Source organism: Erinaceus europaeus, chromosome 3 (assembly GCF_950295315.1).
Source record: "Erinaceus europaeus chromosome 3, mEriEur2.1, whole genome shotgun sequence".
Lineage (NCBI taxonomy): Eukaryota > Metazoa > Chordata > Mammalia > Eulipotyphla > Erinaceidae > Erinaceus > Erinaceus europaeus.
In genome coordinates this window covers 19,495,552-19,514,470 of record NC_080164.1, presented here as the reverse complement: position 1 = coordinate 19,514,470, position 18,919 = coordinate 19,495,552, and the positions used below count along the sequence as shown (strand labels likewise).

Here is an 18,919-nt window from a genome sequence, read left to right as displayed (position 1 = left end):
TACACTAACCCTCGGGCAGGGCAGCTGTGCACAAGGGGCCCCAGGGCCTGGCCGCCTGCCCGCCCGCCCGTGCCCACCTGGTGTCCTGGTTGGAGTCCTGGGCCAGCCGCACCAGGTTGTGCACCAGCATGTCCGTGCTGTCCCTCGTGCCCGAGAGCAGCTTCTCGGCACCAATCTGCTCCAGGACCACCGACAGGTGCTCTGCCGTGCACTTCCGGACCGAGGGGTTGCGGTGGCTGAGAGGAAGCATAGTCCAGCTTCAGTCCGAGGATGGGCGGGGGGGGGGGGGGGGAGGTGTAAACCTCCAGCTGCGCATCCCTGCTTCATGCCGCCATGGGCTCCCCAACCTGCCCACTGTGGACTAGGGAGAATCTTCCAGAAAACAGCACTATTCCACAGGCCTGGGGGAGTATGGGCGGTCACGAGATTCTCCCCACTCTGCCTTCCAAGCTCCCTCTTGCCTTGAGCTAAATTCGGATCTTCTTTCCAGCTAGAAAGATTCCGCAGGGGTTGGGTGGTGGCACACTGGGCTAAGCACACTTGGTACAAAGCGCAAGGACCCATGCAAGGATCCAGGTTCAAGCCCCGGCTCCCCACCTGCAGAGGGGGTCACTTCACAGGCAGTGAAGCCGGTCTGCAGGTGTCTATTTTTCTCTGTCTCCCTTTCCTCTGTTTCTCCATCCTATCCAATAAAGTGAAATAAATGGCCTTCAGGAGCAGTGGATTCATAGCGCAGGCACTGAGCTCCAGTGATAACACTGGTGCCAAAAATAAATAACAAAAAAGGAAGAAAAAGAAGAAGGAGGAGGAGGAGGAAGAGGAGGAGGAGGAGGAGAAGAAGGAGAAGAAGGAGAAGAAGGAGAAGAAGGAGGAGAAGAAAATTCATCTTGGGTCAAGAAGACTGCTCAGCAGTAGAGCACAGGACTTGCATGGCTGTGGTCCTAGGGTCAAGTCCCAACAACACCTATGCCTGAGCTGAATGGTACCTGATCTTTCCCTTTCTGTCATTTTCCCTCTCATAAAAATGAATATGTTTTGCCACATCAAGATGCCACCTCCCTCCTGTTCACTTTGCTCACACAGGGCCCATATGTCCGTGTCTGTTAGGCAGTGTCCTCTGAAGTCATCTAAGCTCTAAGGGGATCTGGGGCTCCCCTCACTGTTCCGGGGACCAGCAGGGCAGCATCTGAATCAAGTCTGAGTTTCAGAAGATGCCCAGAAGTCCAATGCACAGGCCTGTTGTCCACTCCCAGAGGACACAGCCCTGGTTCCTGTGACAAGTGACTGGTCACCCCAGTGTGTGGTGAGTGTCCCCAGAGGAGCGCCATGGATCCATGAGCCCTCGGCCCAGGGGCTGCTACCACCATCACAGGCAGGTGAGGGAGGAATCCAGGGAAAGGCCACTGTATCTCTCCTGGGGAAGCACTATTCGAGGAGCTGGAGGCAGCTCACCTGGCAGAGCACAGGCCTCCTCACGCTCAGGGACCTGGGTTCTGGCACCACACGGGAGCACCAGGGGGCGCTCCATGGGAGACGGAACAGGGTCTCTCCTCTTTCTGTTTATCCCTAGCTCTCTAAATAAAGGTTACAAACTTGACCAAGGAGACTGTGTCCCATGTACAAGACCCTGATTTCATTCCCTGGTGCCCCACTAAGAGTAATAATGGTACCTGAGGCTCTCTAAAGCCCCAGGTTCAATCCCCTGCAACACCATAAGCCAGAGCTGAGCAGTGCTCTGAAAAAAGAAGAGAGGACAGGGGAGGGGAGGGGAGGAAGAAAGGCATTTGTAATGAGCAATAATGAGGGCCTCAGAAAGCCACCAGTGGTTGCTAGGAGGCGACAGCCCCTCAGTGCTCCTCGCTCAGAGTGCTCTTCCATCTGTCTCTCCTCCTCCTCAGGCAATATTAGGAAGCAGACACGGTCATTATCCCCAGCTGACAGGGGAGGAAACAGAGGCACTGAGAAGTCCAGGACAGTGAGGGTATGGCCTCCAGCAGGAGTCTGGGGAGCCTGCCCCCGTGCACTCCCCGTGCAGAAGCATGGGCTCCCGGGGCTGCACCTGGCTGGGCCCAGAGGATCCTCTGCTTCTGGTGTGACTCTGGGGTGGGGGCCTGGGGGGGGGGTCCTGGCTGCAGGAAGGCTGCTGTGACAGCCCGGCCCTCTCACCTCCCCAGGAGAAGGCAAAGGAGAGGGAGTATGTTCAGTGCTGTCCTCCCAGGCCAGCTTCCTCAGACAGGAGCGCCGTCTGTCCCCCCGGGAGAGCCAGCCCTGTCAGCCCCCAGCCCCCAGCTGCAGGCCATCCCCCCTGGGCCGTCCCCATGGCCACCAGAGCTCCCAGCCTTCCAGACCTGGTCAACCAGGGCTGTTGCTCAAGGCACCTGCCCGACAGCCCAGGGTCCCCCCCACCCCGCATCAGCCCCTCCAACTGGTCCCCACATACTAGACGCCCGCAGAGGTGAGGGCCACCAGGGCGCGGGCGGGGGTGACATGTTCCACCATGGCGCCCAGGGAGCGGTTGGCGGCCCTCTGGATGAACTCGCTGGCGTTGCCCATCTTCTGAAGCAGGCAGCGTGCCACCTCCTCCACCTCCTGGTCCATGTTCCTCTTCAGTGCCCGGCACAGCTCACCCAGCGTGCAGATGGCCAGGCGTGACACCTTGGAGCGCAGGTTGGTGACCTTGGGGAGAGGGGGAACAGGGACCCTCAGACAGGTGGCCCCCCCACCCCCTGCAAGGGCTCTAAAACATTGGAGGGGTGGATGGGAGTGGGGGCTGTACCAGCCTGTCTTGCCCCTTCACCCTCACCCCAAGCTGGAACAGAAAACTCAGCGGCCGCTGCGTGCAGCGCAGCTCCAGCTAAAATAAATACTGTTACTGGGGTCAGCAGGTAGCTCAGCAGACAGAGAGCACACCTCACCCCACGTAAGGCTCTGGGCTCAAGCCCAGCACCACAGTGGGAGTTCCATGGACAGCACTGTGGACAGTGGTGTGGCATTGTGGTATTTCTTAAATATTTTATTTATTTATGCCCTTTTGTTGCCCTTGTAGTTATTGTTGTTGTTATTATTGTCGTTGTTGGATAGGACAGAGAGAAATGGAGAGAGGAATGGAAGACAGAGAAGGGAAGAGAGAGACACCTGCAGACCTGCTTCACCGCCTGTGAAGTGACTCCCCTGCAGGTGGGGAGCTGGGGGCTCGAACCGGGATCCTCGTGCCGGTCCTTGCGCTTTGCGCCACCTGCGCTTAATCTGCTGCGTTATGCCCGACTCCTGGCATTGTGGTATTTCTCTCTCCCTCTCTCTGTTTCTCTGTGTGTGTGTCTCTCTTCTCCCCCTTTAAGTATTTAGAATTTTAAAAACTGGGCTGGGGGTGGGGCAAGTGGCGGTGCGCCTGACTGAACACACGTGTGACAGCACACGAGGACCTAGGACCTGGGTTCAATCTCCCCGTTCCCCTCATGAAGGGAAAGCCTCGTGAATAGTAAGGCAGGTCTGTAGTTCTCTCTCCCTCTCCTGCTCCTTATCTCCCCCTTCCCTCTCAATCTCTCTATCAAAAAAGGGGGGAGGCTGGGGGACCACCACTGCATTTGCATGAGACCGTCAGCTCACTGCCTACTATCGCAGAAAACATTTTCTTACTGTTATCATAATTATTCTCATTATCATGAATTCCATCATCATCGCTGTCGTCTGAATGTTGCGTGACATTATCCTCAAATCACTTGTGGAAACAATGCTGTGTTCCAGCACCTCCCCACACACACAGTGGCCCGGCCCTGGGGGCCCAGTCCACACACGTGAGGAAACAGCTTCTCACCCACCCCTGGGCCTCCCCTCAGTCACAGGAGCCTGGAGAGAGTGACAGGACCCAGAAGTGGAGCCCCAACCCCTGTCCCTCCATGGGCACTAAGAGCACAGAGCAGGGCTGGGGCCCTAGTGGTTCTGAGCGTTCCAGCACCCAGAGGTCAGCCGGGAGGGCTCCCGGGTCTTGGCTGTGCGGTCTGAGCCGTGGGCGGCCACCCCCCTCCCAGGGCCAATTCCCTCACCTCCCCAGTCACGGCCAGGGTGACGTCATGCAGTCTTCCCAGAAGGACGTCCGAGTGGCAGGCCACCAGGCACCGGATGCTTCCCAGGCCCCTCTCCTTCCTCTGCCTGCAATAGGGAGGTGGCTGTCAGGCGGGTCACCCAGGACACACGTGCCCACACCACAAGCCACACCTGCCCACATCACACGCCACAGGTACCCACACCACACACCACCGTGTCCACATCACACGCCACATATGCCCACACATGCCACACGTGCCCATACCACATGCCACACGTGCCCACACCACACGTGCCCACACCACATACCATGCATGCCCACATATGCCACATGTGCCCACACATGCCACACGTGCCCACACCACACGTGCCCACACCACTGATGCCTGTGCACACAGACACACCCCACATGCCTCACCAGTCGCTGCTATCCAGGCACTGCAGGGCATCCGCCAGTGCCAGCTCTGGGTTCGAGAACGGCCTCCACTCCTTAAGGACCCTGAGATCCAGCTCCTCCTCGTCGTCCTCCCATTCCGGAGACCCCAACGTCAGCACGGCCGGTAGTGAGTTGGCTGTGTCCGCAGGGAAGAAGGGGGGGAGGGAGGGAGGGAGGGGCAGGTTGCGACAGGGGGCCTGGAGGCTGGAGTGCACTTGAGTCCCCCACTGTGGAACCCCAGCCCCACATGGGCAGTGGACAGAGTGACCGTGCCCCCCGGCATCCCACGGTGACCCACCTGACGCGTGGCGGGCGAAGCTGGGCTCCTGCTTGCTGACGGGGAGGCTGGGCAGGGAGGCGCGGTTGGCCCGGCACCTCAGGGGTGCCCCCAAGGTACTTCTGCGAGGGCTGCCCAGCCCAGTGGGCACAGACTGGGTCCCACTGCCCCGGAGGGGGAGGAGGGCTACGGAGGGAAGAGAGTGTTGGCATCTGCCCATGCATCCCAGTCCAGGTCCCACTTAGTGAATGAAGCCCAGGCAGCAGGGGCAGGGGACATCCGCTCTCTGGCCTGGGCATTGGCTGAGAGGCCTCCCACCCCTGTCCTGCACCCCCCATACCTCCCCTGAGTGGGGGCCGCCGGGGACCCTGGGGTGCCAGTTCTCGCTCCAGCTCCTGTGAGCTCTGGAATAGCTCCAGATCCTTCCGCTGTTTCAGCCGCAGCTTCTCCTGGGCAGACTTGGAGATAGAGACCTGCACCTGCCAAAGGTCAAGTCAACCCCGTGACCTGGGGCCCCAGGGTGCTGCTCAGACCTCCGTCCATGTGGCTCCTGTGTACCCAGAGAGCCACCTCTGTCCTGCCAACAACTGAAAAGACCAGGCCTTGCCCCCTGAGAGTGTAGAGTGGGAGACAGTAACTCTGACAGACAGCACCTGCCAACATCCACGTCCAGTGGAGAAGCAATTATGGAAGCCGAAACTCCTACCTCCTGCACTCCAAAGAGAATTTTGATCCATACCTCCAGAGTGGGGAAAGGATAGGGGAAGGTGACCAGAGGGTTCTGAGCCCCAGTTCCACTGGGACCCAAAATGTTTGTCACCAGGAATCTTTGTTTTTATACCATCATTGAAAGGAAAAATAATCTGGAAAACACCAGAGGAAGCCAGGTACTATTTCTCTTACCTAAGAGGGAAGAGAAAAGAGAAAGGACACTGGAAGAAGTCTTAGGTGTAGAGAAAAGAAGTGAAGTTAGGTGGTGGAGAAGGGAGTTAGGTGGTAGCACACATGGTTGAGCACACATGTTACTATGTGCAAGGACCCAGGTTCAAGTCCCTGGTTCCCACCTGCAGGGAGAAAGCTTCACAAGTGGTGAAGCAGGGCTGCAGGTGTCTCTCTGTCTCTTTCCCTCCCTATCTCTACCTTCCTCTTGATTTCTGGCTGTCTCTATCAAGTAAATAAAGATAATTAAAAATTTTTTAAAAAGTAAGTGGGGAGCTGGGTGGTAGCACTGAGGGTTAACTGCATGTGGCAGGAAGCACAAGGACCAGTGTAAGGATCCCGGTTCAAGCCCCCGGCTCCCCACCTGCAGGAGGGTCACTTCACAAGCAGTGAAGCAGGTCTTCAGATGTCAATCTTTCTCTCCTCCTCCCTGTCTTCCCCTCCTTTCTCGATTTCTCTCTGTCCTATCCAACAACGACAACAGCTACAACAATAATAACAACCACACAAGGGCAACAAAATGGGAAAAATAGCCTCCAGGAGCAGTGGATTTGTAGTGCTGACGCCAACGCCCAGCAATAACCCTAGAGGCAAAAAGAAAAAAATTAAATAAAAATAAAATAAGCAAAAATAATCATCTCTAACAGAGGGCAGGGTCACGCAGAGAAATGTAAGGGACAGAGGGCAGCCATTGGGGGTGGGCAGGTCCAGAGGGACCCCAAGAATGCCAGATGGAAGAGCAGACACAAGTGAGAGGAGGGGACATGGGGGGGGGGGGTTGGTTCCCAGGACACAGGATCCTCCGGGCAGAGAACTAACACAGTCAGACTTCCACTCTGCAGGTACAGAGGGATTCTCTAAGTTTTATTGTCAGGTTTTCTTTTTGTTTGTCTATTTGCTTTAAAGATCTACTTACCTATTGATTTAAGGAAAGAGAGAGGGAGGGAGAGAAGAGGGAGTGGGGGGAGAGAGAAAGTACAGCCAGAGCATCACTCTGGCATACGCAGTGCCAGGAATGGGCTTCACACTTGCATGTCCTTTGCTCTACCAGCTGAGCCACCTCCCCCAGGCAGTGAGTTTGGTTTTCTCGGGTTTAACAAACTAAAACTGGGAGGGGAGGCACCTGTCTGAGCACACATGACCATGCACAACCCCTCTGGTTCCCCCTTCAGGGGGAAACGGCACGGTGGTGGAGCAGTGCTAGAGGTGTCTCTCTTTTTTCTTTCCCTCTCTGTCTCCCCATCCCTCTCAATTTCTTTGTCTCTATCCAACAAATAAAAATAAATAGAATTTTTTTTAATTTAAAGGGGAGTCGGGCTGTAGCGCTGCGGGTTAAGCGCAGGTGGTGCAAAGCACAAGGACCAGCCTAAGGATCCCGGTTCGAGCCCCCCGCTCCCCACCTGCAGGGGAGTCGCTTCACAGGCGGTGAAGCAGGTCTGCAGGTGTCTGTCTTTCTCTCCCCCTCTCTGTCTTCCCCTCCTCTCTCCATTTCTCTCTGTCCTATCCAACAATGATGACATCAACAACAATAATAATAACTACAACAATAAAACAACAAGGGCAACAAAAGGGAATAAATAAATAAATAAATAAATAATTTTAAAGGCAGCCGGGCAGTAGCGCAGCGGGTCAAGCGCACATGGAGAGAAGCGCAGGGACCGGTGTAAAGATCCCGGTTCGAGCCCCCGGCTCTCCACCTGCAGAGGCGTCATTTCACAGGCGGTGAAGTAGGTCTACAGATGTCTTTCTCTCCCCTTCTCTGTCTTCCCCTCCTCTCTCGGATTTCTCTCTGTCCTATCTAACAACGATGACACCAATAACAACAATAAAAACTACAGCAACAATAAAGAACAACAAGGGCAACAAAAGGGAAAATAAATAAATATTTTAAAATGTAAAATGTAAGAGTGCGGGGAAGGGCTCCCCAGAATGACCACTAGATGGGCTCATGGAGGGGAGAAATGCTCATCGCTTGGTGGCAAGACTCCCCACTGTCAGTCAGGGAGAGGCTCTGTGGTGTTTGGTCTCCCGCATTCTTCCAGTGCCTCCCGTATTCTCTCCCCTTGCTACTAAGTCTGACGGCTGCCCCTTCCTCATCTCTGTTGTTGCTTTCTCCCTGACCTGCTCACCAACGTTTCTGATTATGAAACGCTTGGTTTTTCTTTATATCTGAGTACTTTCCAAACACACAGTTGCTTCCCCCGAGCAGACGACCTCACCAACGTATTCCGGAGCCTCATCTCCCCAGAGCCCCACCCACCAAGGAAAGACAGTAACAGGCTGGGAGTATAGGCCGACCTGCCAACACCCATGCTCAGTGAAGAAGCAATTACAGAAGCCAGACCTTCCACCTTCTGCACCCTGTAAGGGTCCTAGGTCCACACTCCCAGAGGGAAAAAGAATAGGAACGCTTCCAGTGGAAGGGAGGGGATGCAGAGCTCTGGTGGTGGGAATTGTGTGGAATTGTACCCCTCTTATCCTATCGTCTTGTTGATATTTTTTATTTTATAAATACATAAAAAGAAACTGAAAAAAATGTTAATTAAAAATTTTTTTTAAAAAAGCAGAAAACTAGAGCTGGGAAGACAGCAGAGTGGTTTTGCAAAGACTTTCATACCTGAGACTCTGAGGTCTCCGGTTCAATTCCCTGCACCACCATAAGCCAGAGCTGAGCAGTGCTTTGATATATATACCTTTCACTCTATATGTCTTTCATTAAAAATAAATAAATAAATGGGGCCAGGCAGTGACACACCTGGTTAATCGCACACATTGCCATGTGCAAAGATCCAGGTTTGAGCCCCCCGTCCCCCATGTGCAAGGGGGGAGTTTTAAGAGTGATGAAGTAGGTCTGCAGATATCTCTCTCTCTCTATCTCCCTTCCCTTCAACTCCTGTCCTCTCAAATAAAAAGATAAAAGAAAATAAATAAATAAAAATATTTTTTAAAGAACAGAAAAGCAAGATACTAGCAAAGCATAGTCTTCCTATTTCAAGAATGTTGTTGCATCCTGGGAGATGGTACAGTGGGTAGAGCAAAGGACTTGTAAGCATGAAGTCCCAAGTTCAATCCCTGGCATCGCATGTGTGCCAGAATATTTTCGTTCTCTTTCCCTCTCTTCCTCCCTCTTTCCCTCTTTCTTTCATCATTAATTAATAAATAGAATAAGCCTTCAAGGAGAATACTGTTGGTGTGAGGCCAGGAACAACTGCTGGGTCTGGGTGTGAGGCAGGTTTAACAGGAGCCCATGGTGAAGGGTGGGGGTTGCCACAGCAATGAAGGTGCCCATCCCTGCAGACCCAATTTCTGAGCTCACGGGGACCTTGACCCCACACACACTCTCTGAACTTCGGTCCAGCCCCCTTTTTCCGATGGCCATGAATGGACTCAGTGGGGCTAAGGCCCCGGGTCCCTCCTCCTCCTGTGCCCTCAATGAGCAGGAGTCTGAGTGCCTGAACCTTGTCCTCCTGTCTGTCCATCTGTCCCGGGGCTAACCCAGAAGCAGCATCTGGTCTGAGGTTACCCTGGAGCCTCCCCAAGCACAGCCAGGGGATCGGCCTAGGAGTCAGCTGCTGCTGTTGCTATCTTGGGTGCTGGTTCAAGTTACTGGGTTTGAGTCACCTAAGCCTGTCAGCCCTCCTCCACATCCGCTTCCTCCTAAACCCAGTGTGACCTCCCTCTCTCCTCTTCCTCTCCCTCATCCCCTTCCTCTCCCCTTCACCTCGATGCCCCCATGCTCCTCCTCTCTCATGCTTCTCCTAACTTCAGCCTCCACCCCAAATCCATCTGCAGCGACTAAGTTCCAGCTCTAGGGGCAGCTGCCCTCTCAAGCTGGCACCACACATCCGTTTCAGAAACATCCCAAGGACATTCAACCAGTGGTCCACTCTGACCCCTTGCCATCCAGATACCTTGGTGCCACTCACCCTCTGGTCCTCTTCCTTAAGCAGGGGGTGAGCATCTTTGGCATGGCTGAAGGAGAAGGCTGCCAGCGTCGGAGCAGATTGAGATGAAGGAAGGGCAGGCTTCTCGGGGGCGGCAGACCTATCTCGGATGGACAGGGCCAACGGCTTTGGCTCTGAAGAGTCAAGAACAAAGACGCAGCTGAGGACATCTGGCACCAGAAAGCCATTGCTGTCCCTCGGACTATCCCTAAGGTGCTGAGCCACAGCGTGGGGTAACACTCTACTGGTGAAGCCCTCCACCCTCAGTTCTGCTCCCAGTGCTGCCTGGATGGAGAAAAACACTCTAGAGAGAAACACGGATGGATACAGAGCAGCTGCTGAAGAGGCTGCATCCTTCTTTCACCCACCCATTCATCCATCCATCCATCCATCCATCCGTCCATCTGCCCAGCCAGTCATTCACTCACCTGCCAACCAGCCAGCCAGGCACCTGCCTATTTCTTTCTTTACCCACCAACTCATCCATTCATTCATCTATTCAATCATTCATTTATTCATATATCCGTCCTCCCATCCAGCCAGTCACTGGATAACTGCCCACCTTATTCTAAAATAAGCTTGGAGAGAGTCTGAGCAGGAAGCAGGGGCAGGGCTGTTAGCTAAGAGGTGTTCAGACATTTCCTGAGAATATAAATCTCTCCTGCCCAGGAGGCAAGTGCCTCCAGAAGAGAGAAGTGCAGCGCCCTTCTGAAACTGTCATTCTGTGGCCCTCCTTGGCATCACCCCTAACAGATACCCTAGAAAGCCTTGTCCCAGCCCGTCCCCCCCACCCCGTCCCCAGACACAGGCCCCTGGTGAGCTGGTTCTGCAGCCTCAGGGGAGAATGTAGTGTTAGTGTCCTCATGTTCCCAGACTGGGCTCTAAAGAGCACTGGGATGCCAGACCACCCTGATGTCACCTCTGAGGTCAGCCTGTTGGGGTGGGGGGGGGCGTGCACAGACACTGCAGAGATGGGCTGCCAAGCCTGTCAGCTACATCCCCCATCCCAGGGCCTCTTGGCAACGGCCCCACCCCCAGAACTAGTGCATCTGCCGAGTTGAGAGCCAGCCAGGAAGTGGGGCCCGGAGCCTCCCTCCTATGGTCACTGGTCAGCGCTACAGCTGCCTGCAGAGAGGCTCGGCCCCTCCTCTGCCAGGCAGAGCCACAGGTGGGAAACGACCCCTCTCCTGGGGCCGCCCGCTTGCCAGTCTCCCTTCCAGCTCCTCCTCCTACTTCCTAGACACTGAAAAATATCACCACCAACCGGCTTACTCAGGGAAGAAGGAGGTGTCTGGGTTATGGTTTGACTTCTCCCTTTGGCTGGGGAGAAACCTTCTCCCTCCATTGGTTTAAAATAGTGCAGGAGGGAGTCGGGCTGTAGCGCAGCGGGTTAAGCACAGGTGGCGCAAAGCACAAGGACCGGTGTAAGGATCCCAGTTCGAGCCCTGGCTCCCCACCTGCAGGGGAGTCGCTTCACAAGCAGTGAAGCAGATCTGCAGGTGTCTATCTTTCTCTCCCCCTCTCTGTCTTCCCCCATCTCTCTCCATTTCTCTCTGTCCTATCCGACAACAATAATGACTACAACAATAAAATAACAAGGGCAACAAAAGGGAATAAATAAATAAATAAATATTTTTTTAAAAAGTAGTGCAGGAATCCTCTGTGCATATGGAGAAACCGAATAAATGGAACCCCCCAAACAGACTTTCAGGGTCAGAGAGATAGCTCACCGGGTAGGGTGCCTGCCTTGATTCTAATACTTGCAGGTGTCTGATGCCTGAAACTCATTTAATGCCGCCGTGCAACCGGGCTTCAGTTTAAACAACAATAAGTCAACATTTTCATAAATAGTCAAAGGGCAGTGCTGGACCTGTGAGAAGTGCCTGTGTCAACAACAGGAGACTGAGGTGTCAGCGAGGTCATGTAGGAAAAGAGACCGCGGGGCCGGTGGTGGCACACGCAGTTAAGTACACATATCACTATGCACAGGACCTGGGTTTGAGCCCCTAACCCCCACCTGCAGGGGGACATTTCATGAGCACTGAGCAGGTCTGCAGGTATCTCTCTGCCTCTCTACCTCTCTCCTTCTCTGTTTCTCCCTCCCCTCTCAATTTCTCTCTGTTCTATCAAGGATAATAGAAAGAAAGAGAGAGAGAGAGAGAGAGAGGAAGGGGGAAAGAAGGGAAGGGGAAGGGAGGGAAGGGGAAGAGAAGGGGAGGGGAGGGAGGGACTCTGCTACACTACTGGTGGGAAGGCAAACTGGTGCAGCCTCTTCGGAAGACTGTGTGGAGGGTCCTCAACCAAACACGAATGGAGCTACCTTACAACCGACAATACCACTCAGGCATTTACTCAAAGGACATACACTTATCCAAAGGTGCGAATGGACCCCCATATTCACAGTTGCTTTATTCACGGTGGCAAAAGAGTGGAAGCAGCCTAGATGCACATCATCAGATGACTGGTTAAGGAAGTCACAGCAGGGACTGGGTAGTGGTGCACCCAGTCAAGCATACAGTCTGTGCTCAAGGATCCACATAAGGACCCGGGTCTGGGTCCCCACTCCCCACCTGCATGGGGAAAGCTTCATGAGCAATGAAGCAGGTCTTCAGGTGTCTAACTTTCTCTCCCTCTTTCTCAATCTCCCCTCCCCTCTTAATTTCTCTCTGTTCTATCAAATGAAAAAATAAATAAATAAATAAATAAATAAATAAATAAAAAGTCCACCAGAAGTGGTGCATTCATAGTGCTGACACTAATCCCCAGCAACTGAAAGCAATTTAAAAAGTTATGTGGTCCAGGAGGTGGCACAGTGGATAATACAGTTGGACTCTCAAGCGTGAGTTTCGGAATTCATTCCCTGGCAGCACATGTACCAGAGTGATATCTGGTTCTCTCTCTCTCTCTCTCTCTCTCTCCCTCCCTCCCTCCCTCCCTCCCTGTTATTCTTCATGAATAAATAAATAAAATCTTTTTTAAAAAGTCATGGGAGTGGGGTATATAATGGTTTGCATAATGGTTATGCAAAGAGACCCTTAAGCCTGAGGCTTCAAAGTCCCAGGTTCAGTCTCTGCACCACCATAAGCCAGAACTGAGCAGTGCTCTGGTAAGAAAAAAAAAAAGTTATGGGATATATATTCCATGGAACACTACTCTGCAATCAGAGAAGATGCTATTGTATCCTTTGGGACAAAATGGATGGAACTGGAGGTGATGACGTTTAGCAAAATAAGTAAAGAGATGAAAGACAACTACCAGGTGGTTTCACTCATTTGTGGAATCTAGAGATCTGGAAGAAAGGAAGGAAAGAAGGGAGGGAAGGAGGAAGGAAGGAAGGAAGGAAGGGAGGGAGGGAGGGAGGGAGGAAGGAAGGAAGGAAGGAAGGAAGGAAGGAAGGAAGGAAGGAAGGAAACATACATACCCAGAGGTTTGGGGGTCTTCCCCTGAGGCCCACTCTTCAGAGCCAACCTGAAAAGAAGAAGAGAGAGAGAAAGTCATCATGAAAGACGCAGCTGAGAGGAAGCCCAGGAGTTTGCCCCAGGACTGGGGGGATACCCAGGGGGGTTGCAGGAAGAGGGGGGGTAGCCTCCATGAGGCTCAAGGCCACAGGCCCCTCTGTAGACTTCAGAGTGGGGTGTTCAGACACAGCACTCAGCTCCATGTTGGGGGTCCCCAGCCCCCTGCCCCCCACCCTGTGGCCGCTGGGAGCCACATCCTCAGAGACACAGCTCACCCTGAAAGGACTTTGGAGGTCACAGTGGGGTCGCCCCACCAGGGGCAGAGCCTGCACTGGGCCTGCCAGGCCTCAGTTGGCCCCAGGCTCAGCGTCCAGGATGGGAACCCATGTGGCGTACTCCTAGGGGCTACAGCCTCCCCAGCTGGCCTCCAGGGCATCCTAAGGAGGTCTTGGCAGTTTGTCGGCCCACTAACAGGTTTGGGGGTAGGGGCAGGAGTGGGCAGGAGCTTAGGGCAGGCTTTGGGCAGCCTGGGAGGTGAGAGCCTTTGAGAAAGGCCAGAGAGTCACTCCCTGGGGTGGGTCCAGTCCACTGTGGTCCTGAAGTTGGGGCCCTACCCCACTCCAGCCCCCAGACCCCATAACTCAACCCCCACCCCCCACCCCCTATGCCCTACCTTCATCCCTCCAGCCCTCATCCTCAGCACCCAAGAGAGGATGGAAACATGGAGCTGACTCTAGGGTATGCTCAGGGCAGAGCAGGGAACACACAGCTGCCCCCCCCACCCCCTCAGATCAGGTGGGGCAGGGATGGGGGGAGGGGAGCTGAGACAAGGGGCCTCTCAGAACAGAGGAAGGGGCAGGTGCCCAGGCAGAAGAGGAAGGAGGGGGAGAGGACAGAGGCAAGAAGCTCAAACCTGCAGCAGGTTCACGGGATTAGGGAAGCTGAGGAGAGAAGACAGGAGAGAAGGGAGCAGGCCCAGGAGATGCCAGAGACACAGGAATCCCACAAATGGCCGGAGAGAAGGGCCATGGGCTGGTGAGCCAGATGCCTTCTCTCTCCACCACCCCCACCTCTCTCTCTCTCTCTCTCTCTCTCTCTCTCTCTCTCTCTCCCCCAAGAAATATACATTTCCTCAGCCACGACTCCAAAAGTTTGACAGAAAACACAGCCTCCCGCTGTGGCCAGGAAGGTAGTACAGCGGGAGGCGCACAGAAGTAGCATGCACAAGGTCCCAGGTTCAATCCCCACCATGGCATGTGATGGCACAGTGCTTCACTTCCTCATTAAATAAATAAACAGAGCAATGTTTTAAAGAAAATGCATTATAGCAAAGGGCTACCACTAGGGGCCGGGTGGTGTCGCACCTGGTTGAATGCACGTTACGATGCACAATGACCCAGGTTCGAGCCCCCAGTCCCCATCTGCAGGGGGAAAGCTTTGCAAGTGGTGAAGCAGGGCTGCAGGTGTCTCGCTGCCTCTTTCTCTATCACCCCCTTCCCTCTCGATTTCTGACTGTCTCTATCCAATAAACACATAAAGATAATACAAAAAAGGGGGGGCTTCCATGAACTTAACGAAGCTTCAGACAGCTGTTCCTCCCTCGGTGACTGTGGTTTCACCAGGAGCCAGGCAGCCTGGCAACTGAGGCTCATGGGGGAACATTGCCCCCAGGCCCCTCCCTGGCATGGAGGTGCAGCCCAGCAGGTGGTGGAGGAGGAAGGAGAGAAGACTGAGAGTCAGTACTCACCGGGAGGCAGGGGCCCTGGGGAGGCCCTGGCTGGGGAGGGCGCCCGGAGAGCTGGTGGAGGCGGTGGGCACCCCAGCCTTCATGATGGGCGGGATGACGATGCCCCCCAGGGGTCGCTGCATCTTCTCGTCTCTGCAGTGCAAGTACTGCCCCAAGATCTGCAGGGCAGCAGTCACAGGAACCCCCACACCCTAGCACCCCCCCCCAGGATGCCACACACACACACACACACACACTTCTCCAGAAGAGAAGACACACAAGAGACATCCCTTCCGTCCAACCCTTGATTGTTTTATTTATTTTTCTGTTTCACTTTAGAAACAAGAATTTCAGATCATCTGCTCTGGAAGTGAATCTTCCAAGGGAAAAAATAATAATAATAAAGAGGAGGAAAAAGAGGGGAAAGAGGAGGAGGAGAGAGAGGGGAAAGAGGAGGAGGAGAAAGAGGGGAAAGAGGGGAAAGAGGGGAAAGAGGAGGAGGAGGAGGAGGAGGAGGAGGAGGAGGAGGAGGCGGAAGCGGCAATGGCGAAAGAAGGAAGAAGGGAATAATTCCTAGAACATCAGAGCTGGGAAGGAATCTTGAAAAACAATGGGTCTAACCAAGCCCCACATTTTGGAAATGGGGTCCAGAGCGGGAGTGACTGGGCCAAAGTCACCACAGCCATCGAGAGCCCCAAGGGCCCTGGATCCCAGCTCAGCTTTCTGTCTCCTGTGTGGATTCCCTGACCTGAAGGGAGGAAGCTCAGAAGCATAACAAATTCTGGAGCATTCAGACCAGAGGAGGCCCAAGGACTGACCACATTAGAGCAGGTGAGCACACTGCTCCCTACTGCAGGGCCCAGCCCCTGTGGGACAGAACCCCCAGGTGTTGGGACCATGTGTGAGCCTGATAGAGCTTAGGGAGAACCACCCCCCTCCTTGGATGGAGGTCTGAGAAGATAACCTCTTGGTAAGTCTCTCTCAACCAAGGTGAGCATCAGGGGGGAAACTCAGACTTGGTTCTTTCCTTCTTGACTCTCAGGCCCACAGAAGCCCCAGTACTTCCCTCCATTAACCGCAGGCCACATGGCTGCAGATTCACTTATTCAAAGTCACCTTCTGATCACAGAAGAACACACCTTATCACACACTTCATCACACACCTCAGACCCCAGACAAGAGAAATTCCAAACTATATGGCCTTTTGATATTCATCTTCTCTCTGTCTCACCCTACAGGTTTAACCCCTATGCTTCTCTCAAACACCTTTGGATAATTAAGTTGCTTGTGTCATGGAGAATAACTGTCTGGTATCTCATTAATTCCTGTCATACCAGCCCCCTACCTTAGGGGCATGCTGACTGTTAAGAAACCTGTAATTTCTGACATATTTCAACTTCATTGCTTTTCTATTTAACTCATGTCCACTTTGCTAATAAATGGACTCTAGGATTCTGGGATTCTAGGACTCAGATTCTAGACACGCTAAGAGTCCCCTGGTGTCTTTTACTTCGTGTCACCCCTGTCGTGAGCAAGAAAGAACCAGCCCGTTACCTTTCCCCTGGAGACCACCCCGCCGGAGAGGGAGAGAGATACCCTGAAACCCAGTGACAGCAAGGTGGGAACGGTGACCGAGGGCAGGACTTGCAGGCACAAGGCCATGAGCTCAGCCCCCAGCACTGCACATAACAGAGTGATGCTCCATTCTCTAGTGGACTGAAGAGGAGCTGCTCCCAGCTGACAGGGGCTCCAATTCTCCAGTGTTGAAAAGAGCCTGGACCAGCTTCAGGACAGCTGTCCTGACTTGGGGTGGGGGCGCTGAGACATCTTTAGGGGAACTCAGGACAGGGACAGGGATGGGACAGCAGGATGTGGAGAGAGGAAGACAGCAGGACAGGAACACAACAGAAGGCTGGGAGGCTGGGGCATGCCCATGAAGAAGTCTTACCTCCTGGGCACCAGGTGTCCGTTCCTGGGGTCCCTGCTGGCTGTGGGGCAGGTCCCCACCTTTGTCCTTGGTGCCGGCTGTCTCAGGGGTGGTGGGGATGCTCTGGATGGAAGGCATGGGCCTGGGTCCCGGTAGCAGCCTCTGGGAGGTGGCCCGGGGCACTGTGCCCCTCAACGGAACGCCTCTGGGGCCTCCCACAGGATCCAGAGAGGCTATGGGCAGCAGAGGGAAGAAATGAGGGGGCTGGGTGGTGGCGCACCCAGTTAAGCGCACATACTACCATGCGCAAGGACCCGGGTTAGAGTGCCCGCTGAGCAGAAGCTTCATACATGGTGAAGCAGGGTTGCAGGTGTCACTCTGTCTCTCTCCCTCTGTATCGCTACCTTCCCTCTCAATTTCTGTCTCTATATTATATATATATATGATATATAAAATATATGTAATATTTTTCTAGCACACCTTGTTAAGCACTCACATTACAGTGCTCAAGGACCCAGGTTCAAGCCCCTGGTCCCCACCTGCAGGGAGCAAGCTTCCTAAGTGGTGAAGCAGGGCTGCAGGTTATCTCTCTGTCTCTCCTTCTCCTCTCAGTTTCACTGTCTCTATCTGAGAATAAATAAAAATATATAAAAAGAAAAAGTGGGGCTCAGAAATCAACTAATAGAAGCAGTTTCACGAAGTTCTCCAAAGCAAGTGGACAGGCGGGGTGAGAATGGGGTGCGAGGAGCAGCAGTAAGCGGTCCCCGGCGAGGGGGTTGGGGTGCAGAGAGGGCTGCCCACCCCCACCCTGTGTGAACTCACCGCGGGAGGATGCCGCCAGCCCCTCCGACAGCCGCCTCTTCTTGAGTTTGTCCTTGATCTGGGTGGTGTCTCGGGCCACACTGCTGGCCTCGGTTTCAAGCGTGGAAAGGGGCCCTCGGGATAGAGCCCCCAGGCTCCGGGGGTGGCCATTCCGGGCCTGCCAGCCCTGCAGGGCAGCACCCAGCTCCAGGCTGCCATCCTGAGCCTGCTTCTCCAGTGGGATGGAGGCTGTGGGGGCAGAGACAGAGTGGCCTGGCAGCCTGGGGGCACCCCTCCACAGCCCCCCACAGAGGGAGGAGTGGGTGTGATGTTGCACCTTCAGCCCCCTGATATTGCAACCTGCAACCTGCTGTGAAAGACAAAATAATCTGGGCGGGGGACAAGTAGTGGTGCACCGGGTAGAGTGCACATGTTATGTGTGCCAGGGCTCAAGCACCTGGCACCACCTGCAGGGGGAGCTTCACAAGCAGTGAAGCAGTGCTGCAGGCATCTGTCTTTCTCTCCCCCCTCCCCTCTCACTTTATCTCTGTCCTATCAAATAAAAGTAGGAAAGGAAAGGAAGGGAAGGGGAGGGGAGGGGAGGGGAGGGGAGGGAAGGGAAGGGAAGGGAAGGGAAGGGAAGGGAAGGGAAGGGAAGGGAAGGGAAGGGAAGGGAAGGGAAGGGAAGGGAAGGGAAGGGAAGGCACTGGGAGTACCAAGCAGCCCCATTGATAACCCTAGTGACAATTATTTTTAAAAAATTAAAGCTGGCCCCACCTGCCGGGGATGGGGTGGGGGGGTGGTGTCACTTCACAGGCGGTGAAGCAGGTCTGCAGGTGTCTGTTTTTCTCTCCCCTTCTCTGTCTTCCCCTCCTCTCTCCAGTTCTCTCTGTCCTATCCCTCAAAAAAAAAAAAAATTAAAGCTGGGGGCCTGACGGTAGCACAGCAGGTTAAGCATACTTGGCACAAAGCGCAAGGACTAACGTTAAGGATCCCGGTTCAAGCCCCCAGCTCCCCACCTGCAGGGAGGTCACTTCACAAGCGGTGAAGCAGGTCTGCAGGTGTCTATCTTTCTCTCCCCCTCTCTATCTTCCCCTCCTCTCTCTATTTCTCTCTGTCCTATCCAACAACGATGACATCAATAACAACAAATAATAACTACAACAATAAACAAGGGCAACAAAAGTGAAAAAATAGCCCTCAGGAGCAGTGGACTCGTAGTGCAGGCACCAAATCCCAGCAATAACCTTGGAGGCAAAAAAATAAATAAATAAAATAAAAATAAAATGTTTTAAAAATTAAAATTAGTTTTGATTTTTAAAAAGATGGCTGAGGAGACAGCACAGTAGTTCTTCAAAAGACTTTCC

At 54.0% G+C, this 18,919-nt stretch overlaps 1 protein-coding gene across 1 annotated transcript in view; it reads right to left on the bottom strand.

Moving 5' to 3' along the window:
* Positions 1-18,919, bottom strand: part of TOGARAM2 (TOG array regulator of axonemal microtubules 2) — a 53,697-nt gene that overhangs the window by 13,826 nt on the left and 20,952 nt on the right. The window contains exons 6-16 of the mRNA XM_060188421.1: positions 17,574-17,801; positions 16,773-16,984; positions 14,846-15,003; positions 13,062-13,108; positions 9,623-9,774; positions 5,098-5,236; positions 4,779-4,943; positions 4,463-4,616; positions 4,044-4,149; positions 2,441-2,676; positions 78-236 (exon numbers count right to left, since the gene is read on the bottom strand). Of these exons, the coding sequence (XP_060044404.1) occupies positions 78-236; positions 2,441-2,676; positions 4,044-4,149; positions 4,463-4,616; positions 4,779-4,943; positions 5,098-5,236; positions 9,623-9,774; positions 13,062-13,108; positions 14,846-15,003; positions 16,773-16,984; positions 17,574-17,801 (1,756 nt within the window). The remainder of the gene's footprint in view (positions 1-77; positions 237-2,440; positions 2,677-4,043; positions 4,150-4,462; positions 4,617-4,778; positions 4,944-5,097; positions 5,237-9,622; positions 9,775-13,061; positions 13,109-14,845; positions 15,004-16,772; positions 16,985-17,573; positions 17,802-18,919) is intronic.